Genomic DNA, 13,268 nt, shown 5'->3' on the forward strand with positions numbered 1-13,268 from the left:
AATGTGAGGGAGCAAAGAAAAATATCCATCACCTGTGCTGTAACCGACTCGGTGATTTCACTGTTCAAGGTCTTTCTCTTCTGGTTGGTTTCAAGAGTCAACTTCTCAATGTTCAGTGTCAGCTCCTGATTCAAAAGACAGCAGATATTATATCAGCCCAGACATGGCAATTATTCTACAATACAAACTATAGCTTAGCATACTGCTTTTCAAGTATTTCTAAAATACTTGCCATACAAGTGAGTGAGTCTCATAAAAAATGTCACATTGTGATAATATTTAAATTAAAATATGATATTAGCGTCATTAACTAAAACCATAAACATTAAAATGAACTGAAATAAAATAAAATATATTAAATATATTTAAAAAAAACCGTATTTTATTTTAGCTAGTTGCCAAGGCAACATTTATCATTTTCATTTATTTTAAGTTGAAGTACTAAAATAACCAATATAACTAAATGAACTAAAATTCAAAAATAAAACTTAATAAAAACTATATAGACATATTTTTAAAAAACTAATAAAAATGTCAAAAACACAACAGAATACAACATAACTTTTTTAACCAAAATTGTAAACATAAAATGTAATTCAAAATATTATCAAAAGCTATAACAGTATTTCAATGAAACTAAAATAAAAATGAAAATATAAAATTAAATGTAATTCAAAATATTAACAAAAGCTATAATAGTATATCAATGATACTAAAATAATGCTTATACATTGTATACAATTAATGTTATACATTTTAATTTAATTTATTTTATTTTAATTAAATATTAAATATATTATAACTAAAGCTTATTGTGACAATATTACCTTTAACAATTAAGCACATTTGTCCCCTAAATTATAATTATCATAATGTACAAATTAAAGATCATCTGGTCCTTGGCAATTGTCAATCAACTGTGCTCACTTGTTCGTTTAGGGTGAGATATGATACAAACATGTTCTTGGCAGGACTTGTGAGATTCACCCAGGTACTTTGTGTTACTTGGCAGTCTCACACTTTTGGTTTAACAGTTGAGTGCTGCAAATGCATTCAACCCTTTAAAGCAACCAACCTTTTACATTTTCCTTGACAGCTCAGTATTGGCTTTCAAAGTGACCCAACTCAAACAGCTGGTACTACAAACTCACTTGAATCCTGCTCTCATCTTGCTTGGCGTACTTGATGATGGCCATGGTGTCTTCATCCTTGTGTGCTGATTCCTGCAGCCAGGCCTCCAGGGTCTGCTGGTCCCATTTCAGCTGACTCTTCAGTTCCTCAAGCTTCTGAGTGGCTTTAAAGATGCTGTTCTGTGAAAATATTGACAGAATTACATTAGGATTATGTTCCTTTCTAATAAAATAAAAGTATTTAAAACGTTCCGTTTTTGATTTATTGCATTTATTTGATCAATACAGTATAAACAGTAAAACTGTGAAATATTATTACAATTTAAAATAAATCTTTTCTTTTTTAATATATTTTAAAGTGTATTTTATTGCTGTGTTGGCAATGCTGAATTTTCAGCATCGTTACTCAAGTCTTCCCTGTCCTTCAGAAATCATTTTCACTGGCTGATTTGTTGCTCAGGAAACATTTCTTATTATCATCGCTGTTGAAAACAGTTGTGCTGCTTAAAGGGAGGGTAGGAGATTTGCTCCAGACACATTTTTTGTTATGCTGGTTGAAAGTGTTGTCACATCCTGACTGCAATCACTTATTTAAGTGGTCTAAATTAATTTTTATTTGTATATACTGTATACCGTTTGTGGAAGGCGTAGGACCATAAAATGTTCGTCCAATCATTGCATTCGGTCCGACACTATCAACGCCGAAATGAATCTGCAGCAGTCAGGTGGTACAGGTCAGTTTTGTGTCTGTTATGTGTTTTGAGACATGAGGTAGTTTAACGCTTTTGTTTTCTCCCTGCTGTAAGGCTTTTGGAGACGCTCTGAAGGGAGGGTGGGATCTTATGCTAGCCTCAAAGCTAGCTCGCTATTGCTAGCCTCTTTGAAAATTGCCTACCCTACCTTTAATATTTAAGTGGAAACAGTGATACTTTTTTCTGGATGTTTGATGAACAGAAAGCTCAAAAGAACATAATTTATTTGAAATATAAATCTTTTGTAACATTATAAATGTGTCACTTTTGATGAATTTAATGGGTGCTTGCTGGATATCAGTCTTACTTTATCTATCTATCTATAAATTACAGGAACGTCTGTCTGTCTGTCTGTGTGTCTATGTGTGTGTGTGTTATTCGCATATCTCTCGAACCGTTAGTCCGATGGATTTCAAACTCGACAGGTGTCTTGCCACGGGCATGAGTAAGTGCAGAGCCAAGTTTGACGTTGTTTGGATGAGAAATGCTAAAGATATCGTTAAATATATCCTTTTTAAAAGGTTGTGGTTTAAAAATAAACATTCTGACATTAGAGGGTTGTATCGGTCAAAGAAGCCCCAAGAAGGCTGTGGTTTAAAAATAAACATTCTGATAAGCTACACTGTTTACTTCTGAATATTATAGTTTATTCACAGTCATCATTTGTAGTAACCTAGCCTGCTCCCTGAATTCAATGCGTTCACAGTCTCTTTCACGGGCATCAAATCAACAATTACTAAAAACACACACAAAAACTGATTTTGATGCATTCACAGTCTCTTTCACGGGCACCAAATCAACAATTACTAAAATCACACACAAAAACTGATTTTGCACGGGCATTTTGCACTAGTATCTATAAATTACAGAAACGTCTGTCTGTCAGTATGTCTGTGTGTGTGTTATTCGCATATCTCTCGAACCGTTAGTCCGATGGATTTCAAACTTGACAGGTGTCTCGCTACGGGCATGAGTAAGTGCAGTGCCAAGTTTGACGTTGTTTGGATTAGAAATTCTAAAGATATCGTTAAATATATCGGTCAAAGAAGCCCCAATAAGGTTGTGGTTTAAAAATAAACATTCCGATAAGCTACACTGTTTACTTCTGAATATCTATCTATAAATTACAGAAACGTCTGTCTGTCTGTGTGTCTCTCTGTCTGTCTGTCTGTGTGTCTGTCTGTCTGTCTGTGTGTGTGTCTGTCTGTCTGTCTGTCTGTGTGTCTGTCTGTCTGTCTGTGTGTGTGTCTGTCTGTCTGTCTGTCTGTCTGTGTGTGTGTGTGTTATTCGCATATCTCTCGAACCGTTAGTCCGATGGATTTCAAACTCGGCAGGTGTCTCGCTACGGGCATGTAGTAAGTGCAGTGCCAAGTTTGACGTTGTTTGGATGAGAAATGCAAAAGATATCGTTAAATATATCATTTTTAGAAGGTTGTGGTTTAAAAATAAACATTCTGACATTAGAGGGTTGTATCGGTCAAAGAAGCACTTAGAAGGTTGTGGTTTAAAAATAAACATTCTGACATAAACACTGTCAGCTACACTGTTTACTTCTGAATATTATATTTTATTCACAGCCATCATTTGTAGTAACCTATTCACAAACTGTATGCTCAAGCATAGCATTTTTTCGGAGTTCACTGTGTAGCCTTCTCCCTGAATCGTCGCACTTATTCATTTGTGGGTGTTAACTGAATCTGTAAGTCATCTACGCTGTTTACTTCTGTATATTATATCTATCTATAAATTACAGAAACGTCTGTCTGTCTATATGTCTGTCTGTCTGTGTGTGTGTCTGTCTGTGTGTGTGTTATTCGCATATCTCTCGAACCGTTAGTCCGATGGATTTCAAACTCGACAGGTGTATCGCTACGGGCACGAGTAAGTGCAGTGCCAAGTTTGACATTGTTTGGATGAGAAATGCAAAAGATATTGTTAAATATATAATTTTTAAAAGGTTGTGGTTTAAACATAAACATTCTGACATTAGAGGGTTGTATCGGTCAAAGAAGCCCCAAGAAGGTTGTGGTTTAAAAATAAACATTCTGACATAAACACTCAGTCAGCTACACTGTTTACTTCTGAATATTATATTTTATTCACGGCCATCATTTGTAGTAACCAAGCGGCAACCTCCCTGTCTCTCTCTTGAAACCAACACAGAAGTGAATTAAACGGCAATTCACCAACTGGCCACTAGAGACCGGCTGCAGAAGTGAGTCAAATCTGTATCTCCCCCATGTTAAAATGCCCAACTTTACAGCAGAAAAAAAAACATGTTTACAGCCTGGTGCAAAAAGTGGCTTTGGTCTATACAGCTAATTTTGCCCTTCCTGACAACTGTGAGGGGGTGAAAAGCTTACATTTCTGCATAATTAAGGGTGTCCACTTTTGAGTGACAGTGTGATACCCGCTGCTGTGGTCATTAGTCATCATTAGCCATTTGTCTGCTGTCTGTTAGCCGTCACGTTACCTCAGCTCATTGTCTGACTGTAATTATAAATAAATTCGGGAGTGACGCGCTGCCAAGATGGCGACGGAAACCTACGGGTGACGTCACGGACACTTCGTCCATATTTTTTTACAGTCTAGACTCTATGGTAGTAACCTATTCACAAACTGTTTGCTCAAGCGTAGCATTTTTTCGGAGTTCATTGTGTAGCCTGCTCCCTGAATCGTCGCGCTTATTCATTTGTGAATGTTAACTGAATCTGTAAGTCACCTACGCCGTTTACTTCTGTATATTATATCTATCTATAAATTACGGGAATGTCTTTCTGTCTGTGTGTGTGTGTTATTCGCATATCTCTTTTTATTATTCCTATGGATACAATACATAACCGTTATTCCTGTGGATTTCAGACTTGACAGGTGTCTCGCTACAGGCATGAGTAAGTGCAGTGCCAAGTTTGACATTGTTAGCTTGGAGTTCACTGTGTAGCCTGTCTGTCTGTCTGTGTGTGTGTGTGTGTGTTATTCGCATATCTCTCGAACCGTTAGTCCGATGGATTTCAAACTTGACAGGTGTCTGGCTACGGGCACGAGTAAGTGCAGTGCCAAGGTTGGCATTGTTTGGATGAGAAATGCAAAAGATATCGTTAAAAATACCAGTAAAAGAAGCCCCAAGAAGGTTGTGGTTTAAAAATAAACATTCTGATATAAACACTCTGTCAGCTACACTGTTTACTATTATATTTTATTCACAGCCATCATTTGTAGTAACCTAGCCTGCTCCCTGAATTCAATGCGTTCACAGCCTCTTTCACGGGCACCAAACCAACAATTACTAAAAACACACACAAAAACTGATTTTGCATGGGCATTTTGCACTAGTCTATCTATAAATTACAGAAACGTCTGTCTGTCTATATGTCCGTCTGTCTGTCTGTCTGTGTGTGTGTTATTCGCATATCTCTCGAACCGTTAGTCCGATGGATTTCAAACTTGACAGGTGTCTCGCTACGGGCATGAGTAAGTGCAGTGCCAAGTTTGACGTTGTTTGGATTAGAAATGCTAAAGATATCGTTAAATATATCGGTCAAAGAAGCCCCAATAAGGTTGTGGTTTAAAAATAAACATTCCGATAAGCTACACTGTTTACTTCTGAATATCTATCTATAAATTACAGAAACGTCTGTCTGTCTGTGTGTCTGTCTGTCTGTCTGTGTGTGTGTGTGTTATTCGCATCTCTCTCGAACCGTTAGTCCGATGGATTTCAAACTCGACAGGTGTCTCGCTACGGGCATGAGTAAGTGCAGTGCCAAGTTTGACGTTGTTTGGATGAGAAATGCAAAAGATATCGTTAAATATATCATTTTTAGAAGGTTGTGGTTTAAAAATAAACATTCTTACATTAGAGGGTTGTATCGGTCAAAGAAGCACTTAGAAGGTTGTGGTTTAAAAATAAACATTCTGACATAAACACTCAGTCAGCTACACTGTTTACTTCTGAATATTATAGTTTGGTTCCAGAACGTGATAAATCCATTTTGACTAATTTGAGTAAAAATGTGTTTTCTTTACCAAGAAAGTGGCAAGATGAAAACCACTATTTTCTGTTTCAAACTTTCACATAGCATCTTTAGGTTATAATAACATAAAAAATTCAAATCCAGATTTTGATTTTCAAAGATTTATTATAAAAACGGATTATTTCCCCCAAAAAATGCAATAAATTCATGACACTTTTTTTTCCAAAATGCAATTAATCCATTGAATCAATATAAAAGTTATTTTTTATCAAATTGAAACTGTTGAAATCAGCCATCGCTAAGAAATATCTCCTGAACTTTTTTGTTCAGCGATCAGCTCACAAAAACTGATTTTGCACGGGCACTTTGCACTGCTCCCTGAATCAATGCGCTTATTCATTTGTGGATGTAAACTGAATCTATAAGTCAGCTATGCTGTTTACTTCTGAATATTATATTTCATTCTGGTGCGCTTAACGTTATCACTACTGTGTAAATGCTATTCACCAACTAAACATATCCTATTCAATGCGTTCACAGTCTCTTTCACGGGCATCATTTATAGTAGCCTATTCACAAACTGTTTGCTCAAGCATAGTGTTCTCTGAGTTCACTGTGTGCTTTCTACCATGCACAAATAAAAATTTCACTGAACCTTTGCTGTGTAATTGTAACAATGAGCACTCAAACACACCAAACCAACAATTACTAAAAACACACTTAAAAACTGATTTTGCACGGGCATTTTGCACGATCTATAAATTACAGAAACGTCTGTCTGTCTGTGTGTGTGTCTGTCTGTGTGTGTGTGTCTGTTATTCGCATATCTCTCGAACCGTTAGTCCGATGGATTTCAAACTCGACAGGTGTCTCGCTACGGGCACGAGTAAGTGCAGTGCCAAGTTTAACGTTGTTTGGATGAGAAATGCAAAAGATATTGTTAAATATATCATTTTTAGAAGGTTGTGGTTTAAAAATAAACATTCTTACATTAGAGGGCTGTATCGGTCAAAGAAGCACTTAGAAGGTTGTGGTTTAAAAATAAACATTCTGACATAAACACTGTCAGCTACACTGTTTACTTCTGAATATTATATTTTATTCACAGCCATCATTTGTAGTAACCTATTCACAAACTGTTTGCTCAAGCGTAGCATTTTTGGAGTTCACTGTGTAGCCTTCTCCCTGAATCGTCGCACTTATTCATTTGTGGATGTTAACTGAATCTGTAAGTCACCTACGCTGTTTACTTCTGTATATTATATCTATCTATAAATTACAGAAACGTCTGTCTGTCTATATGTCTGTCTGTGTGTGTGTCTGTCTGTGTGTGTGTTATTCGCATATCTCTCGAACCGTTAGTCCGATGGATTTCAAACTCGACAGGTGTATCGCTACGGGCACGAGTAAGTGCAGTGCCAAGTTTGACATTGTTTGGATGAGAAATGCAAAAGATATTGTTAAATATATCATTTTTAAAAGGTTGTGGTTTAAACATAAACATTCTTACATTAGAGGGTTGTATCGGAAGCCCCAAGAAGGTTGTGGTTTAAAAATAAACATTCTGACATAAACACTCAGTCAGCTACACTGTTTACTTCTGAATATTATATTTTATTCACGGCCATCATTTGTAGTAACCAAGCGGCAACCTCCCTGTCTCTCTCTTGAAACCAACACAGAAGTGAATTAAACGGCAATTCACCAACTGGCCACTAGAGACCGGCTGCAGAAGTGAGTCAAATCTGTATCTCCCCCATGTTAAAATGCCCAACTTTACAGCAGAAAAAAAAACATGTTTACAGCCTGGTGCAAAAAATGGCTTTGGTCTATACAGCTAATTTTGCCCTTCCTGACAACTGTGAGGGGGTGAAAAGCTTACATTTCTGCATAATTAAGGGTGTCCACTTTTGAGTGACAGTGTGATACCCGCTGCTGTGGTCATTAGTCATCATTAGCCATTTGTCTGCTGTCTGTTAGCCGTCACGTTACCTCAGCTCATTGTCTGACTGTAATTATAAATAAATTCGGGAGTGACGCGCTGCCAAGATGGCGACGGAAACCTACGGGTGACGTCACGGACACTTCGTCCATATTTTTTTACAGTCTAGACTCTATGGTAGTAACCTATTCACAAACTGTTTGCTCAAGCGTAGCATTTTTTCGGAGTTCATTGTGTAGCCTGCTCCCTGAATCGTCGCGCTTATTCATTTGTGAATGTTAACTGAATCTGTAAGTCACCTACGCCGTTTACTTCTGTATATTATATCTATCTATAAATTACGGGAATGTCTTTCTGTCTGTGTGTGTGTGTTATTCGCATATCTCTTTTTATTATTCCTATGGATACAATACATAACCGTTATTCCTGTGGATTTCAGACTTGACAGGTGTCTCGCTACGGGCATGAGTAAGTGCAGTGCCAAGTTTGACATTGTTAGCTTGGAGTTCACTGTGTAGCCTGTCTATCTGTCTGTCTGTGTGTGTGTTATTCGCATATCTCTCGAACCGTTAGTCCGATGGATTTCAAACTTGACAGGTGTCTCGCTACGGGCACGAGTAAGTGCAGTGCCAAGGTTGGCGTTGTTTGGATGAGAAATGCAAAAGATATCGTTAAAAATACCAGTAAAAGAAGCCCCAAGAAGGTTGTGGTTTAAAAATAAACATTCTGATATAAACACTCTGTCAGCTACACTGTTTACTATTATATTTTATTCACAGCCATCATTTGTAGTAACCTAGCCTGCTCCCTGAATTCAATGCGTTCACAGTCTCTTTCACGGGCACCAAACCAACAATTACTAAAAACACACACAAAAACTGATTTTGCACGGGCATTTTGCACTAGTCTATCTATAAATTACAGAAACGTCTGTCTGTCTATATGTCCGTCTGTCTGTCTGTCTGTGTGTGTGTTATTCGCATATCTCTCGAACCGTTAGTCCGATGGATTTCAAACTCGACAGGTGTCTCGCTACGGGCATGAGTAAGTGCAGTGCCAAGTTTGACGTTGTTTGGATTAGAAAAGCTAAAGATATCGTTAAATATATGGGTCAAAGAAGCCCCAATAAGGTTGTGGTTTAAAAATAAACATTCCGATAAGCTACACTGTTTACTTCTGAATATCTATCTATAAATTACAGAAACGTCTGTCTGTCTGTGTGTCTCTCTGTCTGTCTGTCTGTGTGTGTGTGTGTGTTATTCGCATATCTCTCGAACCGTTAGTCCGATGGATTTCAAACTCGACAGGTGTCTCGCTACGGGCATGAGTAAGTGCAGTGCCAAGTTTGACGTTGTTTGGATGAGAAATGCAAAAGATATCATTAAATATATCATTTTTAGAAGGTTGTGGTTTAAAAACTGACATTATAGTTTATATTATAGTTTTCTTTACCAAGAAACCAACAATTACTAAAAACACACACAAAAACTGATTTTGTTTCTTTACCAAGAAACCAACAATTACTAAAAACACACACAAAAACTGATTTTGCACGGGCACTTTGCACTGCTCCCTGAATCGACGGATGTGGATGTAATTCATTGTGGATGTAATTCATATTCATTTGTGGATGTAAACTGAATCTATAAGTCAGCTATGCTGTTTACTTCTGTAATTTATAGATAGATTCTGGTGCGCTTAAAGTTATCGCTACTGTGTAATAGTAGCCTATGCTATTCACCAACTAAACATATCCTATTCAATGCGATCACAGTCTCTTTCACAGGCATCATTTGTAGTTGCCTATTCACAAGCTGTTTGCTCAAGCACAGCGTTTTCTTAAATACTAGTGCAAAATGCCCGTGCAAAATCAGTTTTTGTGTGTGTTTTTAGTAATTGTTGGTTTGGTGCCCGTGAAAGAGACTGTGAACGCATTGAATTCAGGGAGCAGGCTAGGTTACTACAATTGATGGCCGTGAATAAAATATAATATTCAGAAGTAAACAGAGTGTTTATTTTTAAACCACAACCTTCTAAGTGCTTCTTTTACCGATATATTTAAGAAAACGCTATGCTTGAGCAAACAGTTTGTGAATAGGCTACTACAAATGATGCCCGTGAAAGAGACTGTGATCGCATTGAATAGGATATGTTTAGTTGGTGAATAGCATAGCGCACCAGAATCTATCTATAAATTACAGAAGTAAACAGCATAGCTGACTTATAGATTCAGTTTACATCCACAAATGAATATGAATTACATCCACAATGAATTACATCCACATCCGTCGATCCAGGGAGCAGTGCAAAGTGCCCGTGCAAAATCAGTTTTTGTGTGTGTTTTTAGTAATTGTTGGTTTCTTGGTAAAGAAAACTATAATATTCAGAAGGAACCAAACTATAATATTCAGAAGTAAACAGTGTAGCTGACTGAGTGTTTATGTCAGAATGTTTATTTTTAAACCACAACCTTCTAAAAATGATATATTTAACGATATCTTTAGCATTTCTCATCCAAACAACGTCAAACTTGGCACTGCACTTACTCGTGCCCGTAGCGAGACACCTGTCGAGTTTGAAATCCATCGGACTAACGGTTCGAGAGATATGTGGTTAACAGACACACACACAGACAGACAGACACACACACAGACAGACAGACACACAGACACACACACAGACAGACACACACACAGACAGACAGACACACAGACACACACACAGACAGACAGACTGAGGTTTCTGTAATTTATAGAGAGATATCGGTAAAAGAAGCACTTAGAAGGTTGTGGTTTAAAAATAAACATTCTGACATAAACACTCAGTCAGCTACACTGTTTACTTCTGAATATTATAGTTTGGTTCCAGAACGTGATAAATCCATTTTGATTAATTTGAGTAAAAATGTGTTTTCTTTACCAAGAAAGTGGCAAGATGAAAACCACTATTTTCTGTTTCAAACTTTCACATAGCATCTTTAGGTTATAATATCATAAAAAATTCAAATCCAGATTTGGATTTTCAAAGATTTATTATAAAAACGGATTATTTTTCCCCAAAAATGCAATAAATTCATGACACTTTTTTTCAAAATGCTATCATATTGAAACTGTTGAAATCAGCCATCGCTAAGAAATATCTCCTGAACTTTTTTGACGGCGATCAGCTCACAAAAACTGATTTTGCACGGGCACTTTGCACTGCACTTTGCACTTAGAAGGTTGTGGTATACATAAACACTCAGTCAGCTACACTGTTTACTTCTGAATATTATAGTTTATTCACAGCCATCATTTGTAGTAACCTAGCCTGCTCCCTGAATTCAATGCGTTCACAGTCTCTTTTACGGGCACCAAACCAACAATTACTAAAAACACACACAAAAACTGATTTTGCACGGGCATTTTGCACTAGTTTTTAAAAAAGCTTAAAGGTGCTCTAAGTGATGTTGGGTGACGTCACTTCTTGTTGACGTTTAAAGTATTGTCAAACAAAACGGAGGCTAGCTAGACCCTCCCTCCTCCTCATCCGCGCACTAACCCCCCAACCCCACCCCCAAATCCTTCTTGTCGGTTATTGGCTGGAACAGTTTGTTATGTTTCGTGGTGTGGGTTAGCCCAGTTTGTTTTTCTTGCCGTTTGTGGAGCCTGGGGTGTCTACAGAAACAGCTTTTTTTTTACAGTGTGTTCAGGGGACAGGCAGCTAGCAGATGGTGAGGAGATGTTTGCTGTATCTGACAAAAAATGTTTTGGCCTAAAAAATGCGTGACATCCCATAGAGCACCTTTAATGACCCCAGACTTTTGAACTGTAGTGTGTGTAAACATGTTTATACATTTGTAGTTTGTGAGACACCAATGAATGATAGTTTCTTTATTTATGGTTGCTTTGAGACTGTTTATGCGTAAGCACAGGTCATGTAATATGGATGAGGTGTGGATCGGCTGTAACCTCTTGTGCGTTCTTCTTCTCATTCAGTGTTTTCAGTTGATTCTCCAGCTCAGTGATCTCCTGCTTCAAGCGGCCTGTCTCTCTCTCCGCCAGCGCTCTGAAATGCTCCTCAGATTCAGTCTCCTTCTCTCTGGCTTTGCACAAAGCCTGAACACATGCGAACAATCCCGCTCAAGCATTACACATTCAGCCTTACTGTTCAAAACCAGAAAATACAGGAAGAATCAACTTCTTCTACTGCCATTAACTCATACCTGAGTGTGAGAGAGCTCTTGGTTTAGATTTTTGAGATGTTCAGTCAAAGCATTTATAACATCTTTGTGTTTATTAAGTTTGTTCTCAAGATTTAATTGCTCCTTTTGCTTCATTTGAAGCTGTAGAGAGAAGAAGAAATTAAGAAAATGAAATTTAGGTACACACACCTCTTAAAATCAGTTATTCAGACATGTCATTTAGCAGACTTCTTACTCACCTCCTGCTGTAATGTTTTATTCTCTGCATTTGCTACAGGGAGGGCGAAACCCGCGTCCCAACCAACTTCTGCTAACAACAGAGCGTTAGACATTTTGCTCTGTTTCAGAGACGTTCAGGAACAAAACACAAACGGCTCGATGAGATTGCCAGACGTTTACGAACGCCGTTGCTTATCGTTGTGTTTACAAGATTCGTTTCATAGCAACGACGCTAACTAGATGTGCCGCATTCAACCTACAGGTGGCGCCAAACGCTCCTCTATCGCGAACTGAATTTGTTTTTTTATTTATTTTTTATCTCAGGTTAGGTTTTGGAAGCTTGTTTCCGCCACGGAATAAAAAAAGGAAAAGATAATTGTACATTTTTATCTCACAGTTCTCACTTTGTTTCCTCAGAATTGTGAGATATAAAATCGCAGTTGCGAGGAAAAATGTCAGAAAGGTCAGAAAAGGTGGAGAGGTCAGAATTACCTTTTTTATTTTTATTCAATGGTGGAAACGAGCTTCCATATTAAAAGCCCGTATTGAAGATTTGACTTGAATTTGTCCCCGGATCATGATTTTACTTACTTGAAATGTTGAACAGTATGAATTTTAAACCTGTGTTAGTAATAAATAACACAATTTGAGCTCTAAGCGTTTAATGTTAGTTGATTAAAAAAAAAAAAAAATATATATATATATATATATATATATATATATATATATATATATATATATATATATATATATATATATAATTTAAAATATTTTACAGCATTTATTTTGAACCACCACATCACAATTTTGCCACCAGGCCTTTGTATCCCATTTTCATGATAAATACAACACTTACTTTACATGATTTTTTTCTCCTAATTTTTCTTTATATTGTTGGGTATATCAGTAATGATTCTCTCTAACAATTATAATTTAGGTTTTAAGATTGTCCTTCAATTTATTGATCACTCCACCGTGTTGTTTTTGACTACTTTCCCTTAGAATGAAAGTTGTAAAAATTAAATGACATCATATAATAAAGCAGTCATCACTTAAAACAACTGGGGCAAG

At 37.0% G+C, this 13,268-nt stretch overlaps 1 protein-coding gene across 1 annotated transcript in view; it reads right to left on the reverse strand.

Annotated features, from left to right (window-relative positions):
- Positions 1-12,326, reverse strand: part of ccdc39 (coiled-coil domain 39 molecular ruler complex subunit) — a 28,435-nt gene extending 16,109 nt beyond the window's left edge. The window contains exons 1-5 of the mRNA XM_084120818.1: positions 12,218-12,326; positions 12,000-12,119; positions 11,746-11,892; positions 1,152-1,310; positions 33-125 (exon numbers count right to left, since the gene is read on the reverse strand). Coding sequence (XP_083976944.1) covers positions 33-125; positions 1,152-1,310; positions 11,746-11,892; positions 12,000-12,119; positions 12,218-12,310 — 612 coding nt within the window. The 5' untranslated portion in view covers positions 12,311-12,326. The remainder of the gene's footprint in view (positions 1-32; positions 126-1,151; positions 1,311-11,745; positions 11,893-11,999; positions 12,120-12,217) is intronic.
- Between the last annotated feature and the right edge of the window lie 942 nt (positions 12,327-13,268).

The sequence above is a fragment of the Abramis brama genome (assembly GCF_963993115.1).
Source record: "Abramis brama genome assembly, chromosome: 7".
In the NCBI taxonomy this organism is placed as follows: Eukaryota; Metazoa; Chordata; class Actinopteri; order Cypriniformes; family Leuciscidae; genus Abramis; species Abramis brama.